This window comes from Choristoneura fumiferana, chromosome 8, assembly GCF_025370935.1.
Source record: "Choristoneura fumiferana chromosome 8, NRCan_CFum_1, whole genome shotgun sequence".
Taxonomy (NCBI): domain Eukaryota; kingdom Metazoa; phylum Arthropoda; class Insecta; order Lepidoptera; family Tortricidae; genus Choristoneura; species Choristoneura fumiferana.
The window spans coordinates 17,635,989-17,654,223 of record NC_133479.1 but is presented as its reverse complement, the minus strand read 5'-3'; the positions used below and the strand labels follow the sequence as shown (position 1 = coordinate 17,654,223).

Below are 18,235 nucleotides of genomic sequence, written 5' to 3'. Positions count from 1 at the left end.
GAAAAATAAGTGACGTTGTGTACAAATCTGGACAAGCTTGCTTTTGTGGAAAAATTAGGGACGCGGTGTACAAATCTAGAGAATCTAGGTAGCTTTTGTGGAAAAGTTAGCGACGCAGTGTACAAATGCGGAAAATGTCGCTTCTGTAGAAAAATAAGTGACGCGGATTACAAATCTGGAGAATCTCGAAATTGTGGAATAATAAGTAACGAGGTGTTCAAATCTGGAGTGTTGCTATTGTGAAAAAATAAACGATGTGGTGTACTGTAGGTACATATCTGGAAAATGTCACTATTGTGGAAATAATTAATTAGATGGAGTGGACAAATGTAGAGAATGACCGTGGTATGGCCTGTACTTTGGCATTATTTACACATCAGCGTCTTAGTAAAGGTGCTGCTAATCCAGTGGTCCGTGAAAATGTGTCAATCTCACGGCCTTGTTTTGTTGCCAATTCTATAGATCTCGCTGATCTCAAGGCATTATCTTTGAAATATACGATGTTTCAACTTTCTAATTTAACTATACCTTAATTTTTGATTCTAATTGACCGTAACGGCGATGCAATTTAGGCAAATGTTAATCAATGTCTTGGAAGGTTTGAAAAAAAAAACCGTTTTTTTTTTTATTTCTAAGACAACCTTCATTGGTGATTGCCCTTTGTGTTTGCTGTTCTTGCTTTGTCATCCTATCTTCATATCCGTACCATAATTTCTTTCTAAATCCGATTAATCTGTCATCTCCCAGGATAACAGGATCAAAGGAATTTGGGCACAAATTTGTGCCTCTGGGAGAGGACAGGTTAAAAGAAGTAGGTAAACTTCGGTTTACAAGATTTGGAGAAAACTTAATGTGATATTCTAGCTCCATCCTTAACTTTTTGGATTTTACCCCTGGAAACTGCAGTAACTTCTCATTTATCCCTTGAAAAAGTGCATTGCAATCTTTGCGCCACTTTTGTTCCCACCCTAACTGATGATTATCCAGACCTTACATATTTAGTTACCTATAAAGATTACCTACATAGTGCATTTCCGCTCACAAGACAGGGTTTTACCCATATCGAAAATACAAACTGAGACATGGATGCACAGAAAAACCAGAAAAAGAGACCAGCGCTGGGAATCGAACCCAGGTCCTCAGCAATCCGTGCTGCGTGCTATAACCCCTTCACCACCGCTGGACAGGAATCTAGACACGAATTTTTCCTGTGCATACATATCTCAGGTTGCTTATTTCTACTACGCTACTTATGCAGCAGCACTAGCGACATCTATGTTCCGCTCTCATCGAGAGACGTCACACTCTTTCGGAACCAACCGCTCACCCAGACAAGAGATGTCGCTACTAAGCAATCAAATTATGATTGGTTTTTTGGAGTCTTTTTTATTTTTTATTTCAACTCCAAATTTGACGGTAATTACCTCAAGGTTCGGGGAACCAGTAGATAATAGGTGATCAACAAATAAAATCGGATTCCGAGAAATACATTAATTCAACAAAATAAAAGGCATAAAAACAAAACTTCAACAGGATTTAACATTTGGGTGATAAAATTTCGTTGGAAAAAAAAAAGCTAAAGGTTAATGAATCAATATAAATAATAGTTTATCTTAAATGGTCAGAATTGGTGTGACGATGTAGGTGCTTTATGAATGTTATGAATGCCACTTTAGCAAATTTAATAGAAACAGTAAACATATTTATCTGTTCAGATGCGAACGTTTTTATCAAAGTTTATTAAAGTATTACTGTGACATAATAATAACAATTATATTGATATGTATTGGACTTTGAACGTTATCTATGTAAATAACTTACGTAAATTAAATAATTAAGTTGAGATATGGTTTTAAATCGGTTTATTGCCTAGATATCCCAAACTATATACGTCCCTGTGGCACAGGCTTCCTCAGAATAAGGGTTAGGTTTTAGTTCCCACGCGGACTCAGTACAGTTTAGAAACTTCACACCATTCATCATCATCATCATCCCAGCTTATTTACGTCCCACTGCAGGGCACAGGCCTCCTCTCAGAATCCCAGTGCGGATTGGGAACTTCACACACACCATTGAATTGATTGATTGATTGGGTTTGTGCAGGTTTCCTCACGATGTTTTCCTTCACCATAAAGCTCGTGGTAAATTTCAAATGTAATTCCGCACATGAATTTGGAAAAACTCAGGTGCGAGCCGGGGTTTGAACCCACGAACCTCTGCTTGAGAGGCCATAGGTCAAACCACTTCGCCACCACGGCACATACCATTGAATTGATTGAACATAAAACAAAACAAACTGCGTATATCCCTGTGCTCTACCCACTACACCGTATCATGACCGTACTAGGAACGTGTCAGGAACGGAATGTCAAGCGCATACATGACACGCGATGGCACACTGTTGGTTAGGAAACGTGCGCATGTGGGAATATTCTCATACTTTTTAATACAAAGAATATGAATTTTGCAGGTGGTAGTGGTGGGGGTGGTGGTGGTGGGGGTTTTGGTGTTGGTAGGACCTTGTGCAAGGTGCGCCCGGATTGCTACCACCATCTTGCTCGCTAATCCTGCCGTGAATCAGCAGTGCTTGCACTGTTGTGTTTCGGCGTGGAGAGTAATATAATATAAGACAGCCGGTGCAATTACTGGCACTTGAGGTATCCCATCTTAAGCCTCTAGGTTGGCAACGCATCTGCAATACCCCTGGTGTTGCAGATGATTATGGGCGGTGGTGATCTCTTACCATCAGGAGACCCACTTGCTCGTTTGCCATCCAGTCGAATAAAAATATATATAAGTATATGTATTTTTGCCAGACGGGTTAAATGGTCAACAGATGGCCGCCGTTTGTGGAAAACACCAACATCCTGTTATTACGACTGTTGAACTACCAGTAGACAAACATCGCATTTGACAGTTCTCATATCTCAACGTTTATAATGCTTGTTACGCAGGTAAAGATATACTTAAAAATATTATAAACACGATAGTAACCGTCTGTCTGTTACTGTTCACGTTTAGCTGAAACGATTTAGATACATAAAATGTGTGATAAATGTGTTTTCTCTTTTTTTTGTCATGATGTGTTGGCTGAATAAACATATTTCTATTCTATTCTATACAGAATATATAATAGTACTAACGTACAGAATGGCCACGCTCCGCCCCGCACCGGTTCGAGTTACCCCACCCCTCAAGCGCAGATTGCAGGAAAAGCGCAGGAAAGCAGTCGGGTGCGCAACGCCATGTAGGTAATGTCGGCCGTACGTACGGCACTAAGTTCGGGAGCAATAATTTTGCGAAATGGTAACGGTACCCTTACCTACTTCCTTAAATAAATAAATAATGATTTCTGAAATTATCGCGATTAATACATGAAATAACTACCTACCGAATAATTAGTTTAAGTTTGTAGTCGCATATCTATTGTCAGTAAAATAATAATGCTCAAATACACATTTTAAGTAGGTTTATACCTACATATTATAGTACCTTTAAATGTCATTGGTCGTACTTATAGTACTAGGGTTTTGCGATAGTCTGCCCTGTGTATCTTACGCACACACAGACGTCGTGCGTATGTAGATTCAAGAACGCGTATTTTGTACGTCGTGGCCGCCGTGTGATTTAGATTAAATTTGATATGGAGATAGTTGGGAGCCCTGGGAATGGCATAGGATAGTTTTTATCCCAAAAAAAATAGGTACATAGTTTCCGTGCGATAGCAATAAATAAAGGTGCGAACATACTGTTTAACACCCGACGCCACGCCACGCTCGCACACGCTAACCAACGCATGTCAATACTAATTAGGCCGTCGGTAGTACGCCTGGCCCTGGTACTATCATCATCATCATCATCTCAGCCGTAGGGCGTCCACCTACAGACCTCCAGTTGCTTCGGTTGGCAGCGACTTGCATCCACGGTTAACCCGCGGCTTTAACCAGGTCATCCGTCCATCTCGTTGTTGGACGTCCTTCGCTGCGCTTGCCAGCCGCGTTCTCCACTTAAGAACTTTTCGGCCCCAACGACCACCTGTTCTCCGTGCTATATGTCCTGGCCATTGCCATTTCAACGAGCTAATTAATTCCCTTGGCTAAGTCGGTTTGTTCTTCTACGTATCTCCTAATTTCTGATTCGGTCCCGTAGAGAAACCCCAAGCAATTGCTCTCTCCATAGCTCGCTGAGCAACTCTGAGCCTATTTATAAGGCCTCAGTTATCACTGGCAGCACACATTGGTTGAGGTTTCGTCTTAAGCCACTGAGATTTTGGAGGAAAAGACATTGCCCTGGTACTACGAAGTGCAAAATTCGAACTTCGTAATCTTTCCGTCCCGCAAGCGCGAATATTATTTAATAAGAGAGTAAAAGGGACAGCGAAATACGAACTTCGATTTTTGAATTTTGTTATAGCCCCCCAGTGCTATATATTTATATTTCCCATTTATAAGTGATCCTACAAGGGTTTCGTTATGTATGAGGTATAGAACCCTAAAAACCGTCGTCGAGCGTGTATTCTTCTTTTATGCGCAAGCCTGCGCAAGCGCATTCAGTGTCACCGGCCCGTAAACCAGTTGCAGTGTCAATGTCGAGGTCGGTCCTGATGAGTATAATGATACATATTAAGCTGTGACGTCACCTTGCAAAGTGGATCGCGGAATATTTTAAAACTATATGTACATATGTTTGTTTAGTATTTATTGCACAACAATAAAATATAAATATTCAAATAAATCACAAAGCTTTTATGTCGGGAGGAATTACAAGAAAACCGGCCAAGAGCGTGTCGGACACGCCCAAGATAGGGTTCCGTAGCCATTATGAAAAAAATCAAGTAATATTACGTGCGTTATAACACACTTACTACAGTCTTAAAATTTATTACCAGAAAAAGAGCGTATCTTCACGGCACTTACGTCCTTTTGTTGAGAAGCGCAGTTTTTCGGCAATAACTCAAAAACGGTATATCCGATCATGTTGAAACCAATTTTTGTTGAAAGTATTTATTAAGCGTTACCTTTCCATATTTTTTACATATTTTTTCGACAAACGGTTTACAAGATCGAGGGGGGGACACAATTTTTGCTACTTTAGGAGCGATTATTTCCGGAAATCTTCACTTAAACTTAATCAAAAAAGTTATTGAGAAACTTTACTATGTTTTCAAAAGAGCTTTCGAACTATTTGCCACACGTTGATACGAGTTAAATATATATATTTTTTTATTTTTGTTACGTGTATGGAGTGCCCCCTCCTATAAATATTTATTTTTGTAATTTAACTACAAAACTAAATAGCGACTTTGACAAGACATCTGTACTCCAAATTTCATTGATATACGTATTGTAGTTTTCGAGTAAAATGCCTGTGACATACGGACGGACGGACAGACAGACAGACGGAATTGACGAAACTATAAGGCATGATTGGTTATTTGGAGTCTTTTTGTATTTTTATTTCAACTCCAAATTTGTTACTTTTACGGGTATCCCGTGAAACCATATTCGAAAATACATGAGACATGGATGCACAGAAAAACCAGAAAAAGAGACCAGCGCTGGGAATCGAACCCAGTCCTCAGCAATCCGTGCTGCGTGCTATAACCCCTACACCACCGCTGGACAGGAATTTAGACACGAATTTTTCCTATGCATACATATCTCAGGTTGCTTATTTCTACTACGCTACTTATGCAGCAGCACTAGCGACATCTATGTTTCGCTCTCATCGAGAGACGTCAACATTATTTCGGACCAACCGCTCACCCAGACAAGAGATGTCGCTACTAAGCAATCAAATCATGATTGGTTATTTTGGAGTCTTTTTGTATTTTTTATTTCAACTCCAAATTTGTTACTTTACGGGTATCCCGTGAAACCATATCGAAAATACAGCAGCTACTTATGCAGCAGCTAGTGCTGCTGCATAAGTAGCGTAGTAGAAATAAGCAACCTGAGATATGTATGCATAGGAAAATTCGTGTCTAAATTCCTGTCCAGCGTGGTGTAGGGTTATAGCACGCAGCACGGATTGCTGAGGACCTGGGTTCGATTCCCAGCGCTGGTCTCTTTTTCTGGTTTTTCTGTGCATCCATGTCTCAGTTTGTATTTTCGAAAACTATAAGGGTTCCGTTTTTGCCATTTTGGCTCCGGAACCGGTTAAAAAAAACGGCATAATTACTACAATCCTAAGCGCCTGTTTCAACACTCATTTATAAATTGTATGTGACAAATATGTATGGTCATATACATCACATGAAAGAAAGAAAGAAAGAAAGAAAATATTTATTCTTGACAAACATAAGAACAATGGATAAAAATAATATAAAGAAAAAAATAAAATATAGTTATGCATGTCACGATATGGTCCCAAATCAGCAACAATCATTGAACATCATTATATGGAAGCAAATAATTATAGTAATCATCATCCCAGCCTATATACGTCCCACTGCTGGGCACAGGCCTCCTCTCAGAATGAGAGGGCTAATAATTATAGAATAGAGAGAGGGAGTAATTATAGTAAGAATAGAAAAACTGGTAGAGAAAAAAATACATGGTAACCAATTGGCTGCCTTATCGCTTCAGATTAGAATAGAATAGAACTTAGAATAGATTTTGACGAAGGGTTTCGGGGGCAAACAATCGATCATGTTTGGATCTGGACGGAAAACGCGTGTTTTTAGTTATATTGGTTGTTTTCTGTAATTTTCACGCGCATATAAGTGCAATAAGGGTCTGTAATACGTGCAAATAATTAAAACATAGATCGTACTCGTCAAACTAAACAACATTAGTTCAGCGACTTTTAAAAATAAACACTTTTTTTTGTTTTTATTACTCTAAAGTTTATTAGAAGAAGGAAGCAATGTAAAGCAAACTGTTTGATGTTTGTAGCGTGACTGACAGGCGACGTCAGTTGGATTCTAGGATGGCGTACATTAATATAGTTATTAGAACCAGAATGTAGCGAAGGATTCTGCAATAGAATCCTGAGCGTAGCGAGGGATTCCAAAGTAGAATCCTGAGCGTAATGAGGGATTTAAGTGTTAACGCCTAAGATGAAAATAATTTTGCTCCCGAGTGGCTCATACAACTTTTCACACCGAGCATTAAGAAACTTGAAAAAAATAATTCTAGATATTATTAAAGAACAACCAGCATAGAAAATGGCATAGCTTTACAATTATCAATTTCAAAAAATGGCATTTGCAATAAAACACTTAGAAAAGCCTTGAACAGAAAAGTTGCACTTTGCTCCCTCTCGTCAGGGAGGAAAAGTTACTTTTCTGAAGGAGAGGTGTGAAAAAAGTATTTAATTTGTATGAAAAAGGGGAAAATCTAAAGACTCCATTATTTTTAAAAGTTTCTGAACTAATGTTCAGTTTGACGAGTATTGTCTATGTTTTAATTAGTGGTTATTGTACTATATTGTAATTTCGACAGGTCTTGACATTAAGCGTGGCGGTTCATTGTTATAGCCTCCTCAAGCCAGGGTCGTGGGTTCAAACCCGGGCTTGCATCTCTTCGAAATTCATGTGCGAAATTGCACTCATACCACGAGCTTTACGGTGAAGGAAAACGCGTGAGGAAACGTGCACCTGCGAAGCAATTTAATGGTGTGTGTGTGTGTGTATGCGCGTAAGATATAAACTTCGGCTCTCATTCAGAGAGGAGGCTTGTCCCCAGCAGTGGAGCGTAAATGAACAGGTATGCTGGGTTGATCATGATAATATTATAAACCAAGTGAACGTTTACTTTTGCACGTCTTATTTATTTATTCGCATGTACTCTTGAAATTAACACAATCGCACATAACAAGGTTCTTGTTAGCAGCTGGTATAATGTGGAGTGCAAACGATGAGTGGAAAATATAAGTTAGTATAAATATTGTCGCGCTAGACTTGTTGACACGTGCCGCCATTTTTGTGGCACACTTAAGGCGCGCTTATAGAAGAATTTTCGGTATTTGAGGGGTGAAGCAGACGACGCGGCGGAGGCGAATGCGGGGCGTCCAGCGCAACGCACCGCGCGTCTGTCACGCAGCCCGTTGACGGCCTTATTCAGTTCGTGTCCGTATTCTGGTTAATGTGAGTTCCGGATTTTTCGTTAAAATTATAATTACACAATTTTCGGTTTCATTAAGAAATTCTTCGTTTAATGTAAATAGTCTTGGTAATAAAGAAATAATTTATGCCTCTTCATGCCCACAGTTTAATTTGTAATGTAGGTAATGGATAGACATTAAGACTGAATAGGTAGACAGACGAAATGAAAATACATAAATAAATCAATACAAATTAAAAAAAAACAATTTTATTTTAATCTGAAAATCTAGATTACAAGCTAGGCAAATCTATACATATAATAAAACAGTAAAGAAAAAGTTGTCTGTTCACTTTTAACAAATCAAATCAAATCGTTTATTCAGTAAATAGGCCGCAATGGGCGCAATTTTTTAAACTACCAGCGCTTTCGGAAAGACCATCATTGCCAGGAAAAATGCGCAGCAAGAAACTTGGCAGAGAGTCACTTTTTCAAAATGTAATACTTTAAAACTACAGTATACAACCCTTACCCAAACCATACAGTCAAAAAAATGAATGTAGGAACCATGTTCTTAGTACCCATAACACAAGCTTTGCTAAGCTTACTTTGGGACTAGGTCAATAGGTGTGAAATTTCCCGTGATATTTATTTTATTTTATTTATTTTATGTTCTAAGAAACATGTGCGAGCTGTAGCCAAAGATAAAAAATATGTCTTAGCGCACAGAACAACTTTGACAGATATAAAGATTATGAGTATGCGTAAAGTAGTTATTGCATCAATACAAAAATACAAGTCAGAACACCAGAAACCAGAAGCAATAAGAGGTTGCATGAAAAAACATTTTTTGCAACTCACACGTAGCTGTTTTCTACGACTTGGCCTCACTAATTCGCGGAGGAGCAAGACAAATATTCCATTTTTTTTATTTATTTTTTTCAATAAGAGGTTTTAGAAACGCAGTTAAAAACTCCGAAGTTCAGAACTACATCAGAACTGCGTAAGAACTACACTCCGATTGCCTAAAATGGCAGTCCTCTGACAGTCGGGTGCAGTGCTGATGCAGTTGCACTAACTGCGCAATAACTCCCATTTTGCAGCCGGATTCCAGTTGGAGTGCATGTTTTTGTCAATAATTTACTAGTGCAACCAAATGCGACCATCTTATTTTATTAAAATAATTTATGTTAAATAACTTGGCTGAATGCAAGATATTAACCTTTGCCTGCAATTAAATGAGAAAATTGAAACTGTTGTGTCACTATCAGAAATGTCAGTGAATCTGACAAAGGGATCAAGCAAGTCAAAAACTAGCTAATAGACTGAAAATACACATATAAAAAAATTGCAGTTGTAAGTATTGTGTAAGTATATTTTAAATATTTTCTAAAATTGTAGTTTTCACTACGTACAGCGCCTTAATAATATTGCGGATTTTCAATTGTTTTGGGAGTCTGCGTATAGTGCACATGTGATGAGAAGATTAGGTTTGTTTTTCCATTCCTAAGATTTAGTACTTACTTAACCTTTTAAAACTAATTTAAAAAATGTAATGATTTTTTTGATACCTAATAAAAACAAATAAGATTGCCTTTGTTAGCTTTTTTGTTAGTTTCTTTGTAGCTGAAGAAAGTGATTTGGGCCATTTCCATTTTGGGATTTCATTTTGGAAGTTAATAATGAATTTTTGAGATTATTTTCGGTGCGTTATTATTTTATAAGTAGTAACTATTAAAAAAAAAACTACGACCGGTAAGGGGCGAACGTACGTTTTTTTAATGCCAAATCAAAAGGTTTCCATTTCCAGCATTAACAGTTCAACATTTAGATAAGTATTGTATGTTTTTGGGGTCATTATCATTATTCGAATTTCTCAACTGCTTAAATTATCCATAAAATTTCTGCTCGAATTGATGACATTTTCGATATTTTTAGGGTTCCGTACCCAAAGGGTGCCAACGGAACCCTATTACTGAGACTCCACTGTCTGTCTGTCTGTCTGTCCGTCCGTCTGTCACAGGGCTTTATATCTTGAGTCGTCATAGTGAGACACTTGAAATTTTTACTGATTATTAGACTGTGGCCTACTCTGGCTCTACTGCAATAATTGTTCGTAATGAACTTTTATTTTCTTTAAAAACCGTTAATAAACATTTTTTTGTTTTTAATGAATATAAAAGTCTATCGCGAATATTTATTGGCGTAGACACATTAACTTATATATTAAGAATAGGTCTTACAGACCACATTTTTAATTTTCATTCAATTTTTATGGAATAATCGAGAAAAACTAACAAAAATGCAACGTTGCCAGGTCAACAGATATAAACGCTGGTATATAAATAATACAAAAAGATTCCAAAAATCAATCTTAATTTGATTGCTTAGTAATGACATCTCTTGTTCGGGTGAGCGGTTGGTTCCAATGGAGTGCCGATAGTTTCTCGATGAGGGCTACGGTATAAATGTCGCTAGCGTCACTGCTTAAGTGGCTAAATAAGAAACAAACAAGCTGAGATATGAGGTGCATAGGGGAAATTCGTGTCTGTACCGTTGACCAGCAGTGGTGTAGCGGTACACCTACCTGGATTCGATTCCCAGTGCTGGTCTTATTCTTCTAGTTTTTCTGTGCATCTATATTGTAATTTCACAGTATTGATTGCCTGTAAACATGTGGACGACATCAGTCTTCAATGTCGATAAACAAACCTACAGATTATTGAACCGCAAACACTACAGCGACTAGTGATGGCAAGACAAACATGTAAGTGAAGCACCCTGGCTTGTATAAACACTAAGTTTTATGTTGGGCTTTCCCTTTGGTATTACACCAATGATGGGCGTACCTGCCCGCCGTCGTTCCTTCGAAATAAAAATAAAATACATGGACGAGTAAAAAATACCCATGACCATGAGAATCATTTCGACGGGATAAGTGTATTTTTGTCCGTCTTATTTTCAATTTACATTATTCATGTTCATGTATGCATCTGCGGCACGATGGTGGAGTGCAGCGGGCACCACGCTTTGAGTTGTTGCCGCTGTGCGGGGAGATTTCCGCGCCATCACGCTCTGAATGATATCGTCCGCAGGGCTCTGGTGTCAGCTGGCGTCCCTTGTGTGTTGGAGCCTCCTGGTCTTAGCCGATCAGATGGCAAAAGACCTGATGGCTTGACCCTAGTGCCCTGGCAAAAGGGAAAGTGCTTGCTCTGGGACGCCACGTGCGTCAGTACTTTTGCTTCTTCGCACCTCAAGAACAAGGAGCGGCTGCTGAGATGGCAGCCATGAAAAAACGCGAGAAATACTCGGCGCTCGCAAACTATTTGTTCGTCCCACTGGCGAGACGACCGGTTGTTGGGGCTCCGAGGCAAAACTTTTTTTTAATGAAGTGGGGCGCCGTCTTCGTGAGAGAGGTCTTGACCCCCGCTCTGGATCGTTTCTGGTGCAAAGGTGGTCTATCGCGGTTCAACGCGGCAACGCGGCGAGTGTATTGGGCACCTTTGCACCAGGTATGACGCGGGGCGGTTTATTTGACTGATTATGATTGTGTGTTTGTGTTAATTTTAATAACTTGATTTACATTATTAACTAATAATCTATGGAAAATTGTGCCGTTATGGGTACTGGGTGTGGCCCGTAATCTGTAACACGCGCAACATTAGTTCAGCGATTTAAAAATAATGGAGTCTTTAGATTTTCCCTTTTTCATACAAATTAAATTAAGCCGTGGTGGCCTAGTGGTTTGACCTGTCGCCTCTCAAGCAGAGGGTCGTGGGTTCAAACCTCGGCTCGCACCTCTGAGTTTTTCGAAATTCATGTGCGGAATTATATTTGAAATTTACCACGAGCTTTGCGTTGAAGGAAAACATCGTGAGGAAACCTGCACAAACCTGCGAAGCGATTCAATGGTGCGTGTGAAGTTCCCAGTCCGCACTGGGCCCGCGTGGGAACTATGGCCCAAGCCCTCTTGTTCTGAGAGGAGGCCTGTGCCCAGCAGTGGGACGCATATAGGCTGGGATGATGATGATGATACAAATTAAATACTGTCATCAATGCACGCCATCCTAGAACACAACTGACGTCGCCTGTCACACTACAAACATCAAGCATTTTGCTTTACATTGCTTCTTCGAATAAACTTTAAAATGTAATAAAAATAAAAATAGTCGCTGAACTAATGTAGGTAGTAGTGATGTAACGAATATTCGCATTCTCATTCGCATTCGCGAATATTCGCATATTTTTCCATATTCGCATTCGCATTCGCAAAATTTCTGCGAATGTTTTGCGAATATGAATATCAGAAAAAATACAATTATTAGATAAAAGATAGGTTAATAAAATCAATTTTTATGTTTTTTATAGGTACAAAAAAATTACTTAATCATAATCACATTATCAGTCTTCACTTAATCATTTGGTATTATTTATTTATTTACTTTGCTATGCGTTCGTATAAACTGGGTAATTCTCGGAACAAAGTACAAACGGAACGCACTTCGTTCGAACGAGACTGCCATAGACAATTTGGCGCCAAAACGAAAAACTGAATATTCGCATTCGCATTCGCATTCGCGAATGTTCAAAAAATGACATTCGTTACATCACTAGTAGGTAGTTCAGTTTGTTGAGTACGATCTATGTTTCAATTATTTGCTCGTAGGCCACACCCGTAATAAAAATACCAATGGACATGGTACACGACCTATTTAAAAAAAACATGAGTCTTTGTCATGCTACGGTTTAGCCCAGTACCGTACCAATAAACTGATTTATTTTATAGATTTGTTTTGTTTTCGTACCGCCATTCACGCAAATACCTTTTCGTGACAAAGTTAAGAATGCAAGTTGTTTATTAGATTTTAGTAGCTCAGAGTAGAGTAAAAAAAAGGTATTAACCCTTAATTTGGCACCGAGAAGAATACTGGACATTCTAAAAAAATAAATCTACACGTAATATTAAAACATGGAGTTTTTTTTAAGTAGCATAAATTAATTAAATGCTAATATTATTTCACCAAAAAATGTATCAAGCCGGTGGGAACGCTAAGTGTTCGTCAGTGGCCGCCAAGATGCAGAGGAGGAAGCTCGCGTCTAGCGGGCTCCCGGTAAGTGGTTTTTTTTTCTTGGTTTTGTATGAAATTGTTATGAGTTATTGCCATTGTGATATTAAGTAATAATTAAAAAACATATTTCACTATAGTTGACATTAAGAACACGTTCTGTTTGTGTGTTTAACGTTTGCAAAGTATAACGTCCATTATACTTCCCGTTGCCAACTACGCAACGTTTTAACTTGCTTTTGCTATGTCCAGCATACTTCCCGTTGCCAACTGCACAACGTTTTAACTTGCTTTTGCTATGTCCAGCATACTTCCCAATGCCAATGATGTAGTTTTTTTATAAACTTCTGTCATGTCCAGTATAATACACTTTGCCAAATATGAGTAAAGTGAAATAAAAACTACTTTTATAAGTTTAACCGGTATATGTGTGTATGTGTGTGTCTGTGTGTAGGTCTTGTCTGTCTGTCTATGGCAACGTAGCTCTTAAACGAGTGAACCGATGTGAACTGATTGAATGTGTTTTTTTTTATTTGAAAACAAGTTTTCTAGCGGTCATTCTTAGCAAGATTTCAAAATCGGTTAAGCCATTTTTGAAATTTTTGGCTTTGAAATGACCGAAAAAGCTACCTGTAAGTTTTGTAGTTATAGAAATGGGTAATTAATTATTAAATCGTTTGGTCTCAGGTCATCCACAACTTTCCGAGAGGCCGAAAACTTGTCGGATTGATTCCACGAGTCAATGCAATATCAGATATAGACAGTTCTAGTTCAGATGAAGAAGAAATATCACAGTTGAGAAGAAATAGCACTTCTCCAGACGCTCCTACTATTAATTCCTCATTGGAACGACTCAATTTACTTGGAGAAGATTCTGACAAAGATATAGATACAAACTAAAGTAATAACTGTGAAGTAAATCTTCTATCACCTATAATACGAGAGGTTATACCACTTAATGGGGATTACGAGAATATACCCAGTCTGTCGTCTATTCCATTATTGGCATCTCCTGCTAAACCTTCCGCATCACATGTGTTAATAAAAAAAATACCTCGTTGAGTTTCTTGCCGGATTCTTCTCAACAGAGGTTTTTCCGAACCGGTGGTAGGTTTTTTTTTGACATTCATAAGTGCTTGTTATAGCCTAAATTGAATAAAGATATTTTGACATTGACTTTGAACACCTGCCATTCGAGAACCTATTGACCCCATCGGCCATCAGTCCTGCGAGCAATGTGCCCCGCCCATTGCCACTTCACTTTCGTAATTCTTCGGGCTATGTCGGTAACCTTAGTTCTACTGCGGATATCATCATTTCTGATTCTATCCCGCAGAGAAACCCCGAGCATAGCCCTCTCCATAGCCCTTTGAGTGACTTTGAGCTTCCTCATGAGGCCCATCGTTAGCGCCCACGTCTCAGATCCGTATGTCATCACTGGCAACACACACTGGTCAAAGACTTTTGACTTCAAACACTGCGGTAATTTGGATGAAAAGACACTGCGAAGCCTCCCGAACGCTGCCCAGCCGAGTCGGATTCGACGAGTGATCTCTTTCTCGAAGTTGGACCTACCTAACTGGACCGTTTGTCCTAGGTATACATACTCGTCAACAACTTCGAGCGCAGAGCCTCCGACTATTACGGGAGTTGGCACAACATGGACATTAGACATGACTTTTGTCTTGCCCATGTTCATTCTCAGGCCAACTCGGTCGGAAACTTTGCTGAGGTCAGCGAGCATAGCACTGAGGTCCTCCATGGTCTCAGCCATGACTACAATATCGTCGGCGAATTGAAGGTGAGTGAAGTACTCGCCATTAATGTTGATGCCTCGTCCTTTCCAGTCCAAAACCTTAAAAGCATCCTCCAATGCAGCGGTGAACAGTTTCGGAGAGATCACATCTCCTTGTCTGACTCCCCGCTGCAGAGGAATAGGCTTCGTGCTCTGGTCCTGTAGTCGGACGGACATAGTGGCGTTTTCGTACAGACACTTCAACACTTCGATATACCGGTAGTCAACTTGGCACCGCTGGAGAGCCTGCAGCACAGCCCAAGTCTCGATCGAATCGAAGGCTTTCTCGTAGTCCACAAATGCAAGGCAAAGGGGGAGGTTATACTCTTCGGTCTTCTGTATAACCTGCCGCAACGCATGTATGTGGTCTACGGTACTATAGCCTTTTCGGAAGCCGGCTTGTTCTGGAGGCTGAAAGTAATGTAGTCTTTGTTATTAATTACAAGAGCGGTATGATAAGTTACTTAGACTTTTTTTTGGCAATGAAGGTGTCTTTTTTTTTCAATTATTTCCATTGAGAGTATGATTATTTTCAAAGTAGAAGTATACTAAATTTATTATCATTCCGCTATTGTAAATAAAAGATTTGTCTATTGTGCTCATTTTAAAAGACTGACTTTTGACTTGGTTCAAAAAGTATTAAAGAAGATTTATAGGTTTAGTATAAAAATGATCTCATGATAGTGATACTTGTTTGTCAGTCTTGATTGTCAGAAAATTGTTAATATTTTAAATTTTTTGTATTTTTTTTCGACACAAAATTTTAAAATAAGCTGAATGTAACAATTGTAAGTCTGTTGATTGTTTAAAGTGATTTTCTAATAAATATTCTTACATTTTGTATACTTTTGTTTGATTAAAAACAAATAATCGGGAAACTACATATCTTTGGCAATGGCCAGTATACTAGACATTGAAACAATTGTCCTGTTCTCTGCCCAGTTGGCAACGTCCAGCATACTTGACATACGTTTTTCTGAAAACTATTGACATTTGATTTTTTTTACTATTTTTACCTTGTATATGACAAAATTATTACCCCAAAAAACTATAATTCCAACCTTATTTCGATATTTTTATTCCTTGCCAAATTAAGGGTTAAACTTTTCTGTAATCAGACTAGATTTAATAAAATTGCTTAATTTATGAGTTGCAACACTAAAGTAGTTCCATTTGAGTAGCAGGAATCTGTGTTTTAATTTTTTGCTCCTGTTACAGGGCCCCACCCGGTATAATACCTGTAATAGAAAATTAATGAAACGATGTCGCCGTGGAAATCTCTCCAGAATTAATCGGAAAAGGAAATCAAAGAAAGTAGTAACCCTCGCCTCGTTAGTCATTAATCGACGCCAACTTTCGCAATGTGCACGCGCAGCTGTGGATCTCTAAGTACTCTTAAAGGTGGAAGGATTTCTATGCATTGACACGAAAATTAACTCTGTAGTGTCCCGGTACTGGCGACAAGAGATGATATCGAATTTTTTTTTTAAACCCAGGACGGTTATAAAAGTACTTACCTACTAATTTAAGATCAAAAATAGATATAGTTGTATAAAGAGCAGGCGCAGACTTAACTTTAAAAATGATATACCTAATTCCTATGTAATTATTGATCACCCAATATTTCGACGCATCAATGAGTCATGACTCGGTACGGGAGACTGAAAAATCGACTAAGCTGTGAATTATTGAGATTAATTTGACAAAACTGAGATTGAATGATTATTAATTAGGCACACCACTTTTTAAGATTGGTTTTTTGGAATCTTTTTGTATTTTTTATTTCAATTCCATATTTTTACTTTTACGGTCATCCCGTAAAACCTAAATTGAAAATACAAACTGAAAATATAGATGCACAGAAAAACCAGAAAAATAAGACCATCACTGGGAATCGAACCCAGGTCCTTGGTAATCCGTACCGCGTGCTATACCGCTACACCACTGATGGACACCACTTTTTTCTGTTCACCGTGAATGTCGATGTTTGTATCTTTTCTTCGGCGTTTTTATTTTATACTAGCCGTTACCCGCGACTCCGTCCGCGTAGAGTTCGGTTTTCAGTATCCCGCGGGAACTATTCCGGGATATAAACTATCCTATATGTCCTTCCCCGGGACTCAAACTATCTGTATACCGAATTTCATCTAAATCGGTTCAGCGGTTTAGACGTGATGAATCAACAAACAAATAAATAAATAAACAAACAGACTTACAAACTTACGCATTTATTTATTAGTGGCTAGTGGAGATTAGTGGTAAAGTGGATTTTTTAGATTAGATTAGGCCACTATTAATAATAATTTAATAATATAAATAAAATAAAGCGCCCTCATGCAAAAGTCCCCACGTAAAGATAAAGAAAGGTCAATAAAGATCGTTTTCACACAGTGGATCCCATAGCGATTATTAAATCTTCATTACAGACGAACCATCACAATGCGTACCTACTTACTGTCTGGCCTAGATGACAGCGGAATGATAACTTTTTTATTTTGAAAATTGCACAACATCAAGGTCAACTGCTGGCGCGAGCAAAAACGCTTGTATTAATGGCTCCTGATTATACGTTTACGTTAAAAAGAAAGATGATGATGAGGATGACTGATCAAAGTATCGCAAATAATTTTATGACAGCAAAAGCTATAATCATTGAATAGTTGTTTTTAAATAGGTACTTGCAGCGCACGCGATTTATGTTTCTTGTCGTTAAATGAGAAAAATTACTTAACGGCATTCATTTGTTTTATTTTAACCTCTGCTACGTTCCATAACGTAGACGACAAATAAATGCTACACACAAGCGTACCTTGCTTTGTAGGACCTGCATGAGTACACAGTTGCTGCATAGACATAGCTATCAAAAGGTAGCTAGCATAGTAATTGTTTATTTATAGTGCATTGATATTATAGGTAGACCTCCGCAAAGTTACGCCTGAATCGCCTGATTCAATAAATGATATAAGCGGACCTTAAAAATCAATATGATTTTCCTTGTTAATTAATGCAATGTCACTACGACGTTTAATGTGAAATGGTTCCATGGCAGCTCATGAATTAGTCCTTGACCGTACGTCTAGTTTTGGTTTTGCTACGTAGAAAAAACTGCAGACTGGTCTCACTCAACCCACACAAGAAAGGTAGGATAGTAGAACATCCGCAAATAAGGACCACCTCAAGTCAGAGCAATAATAGACCCTACAAATCCTGCAATATACCTGATTGGTGCCGTTTTCCTGCATTTCTTACCTTGCCGGAAATCAAGACGGAAGAAGTTAGAAATGTCACAAACGCGTGAAAATGTGGACGGATGACCTGATGACGGATGA

At 38.6% G+C, this 18,235-nt stretch overlaps 2 protein-coding genes across 5 annotated transcripts in view; one reads left to right on the top strand and one right to left on the bottom strand.

Moving 5' to 3' along the window:
* The window catches only part of nebu (solute carrier family 2 member nebulosa), a 111,206-nt gene that overhangs the window by 70,886 nt on the left and 22,085 nt on the right, over window positions 1-18,235 (bottom strand). The gene's annotated exons all lie outside the window — the stretch shown is intronic.
* Window positions 13,021-14,023, top strand: LOC141430682 (uncharacterized). The gene is made up of 2 exons (XM_074091527.1): window positions 13,021-13,156; window positions 13,799-14,023. Exons 1-2 carry the CDS (start codon window positions 13,049-13,051, stop codon window positions 14,009-14,011), a joined length of 321 nt encoding a protein of 106 aa, XP_073947628.1. The 5' UTR covers window positions 13,021-13,048; the 3' UTR covers window positions 14,012-14,023.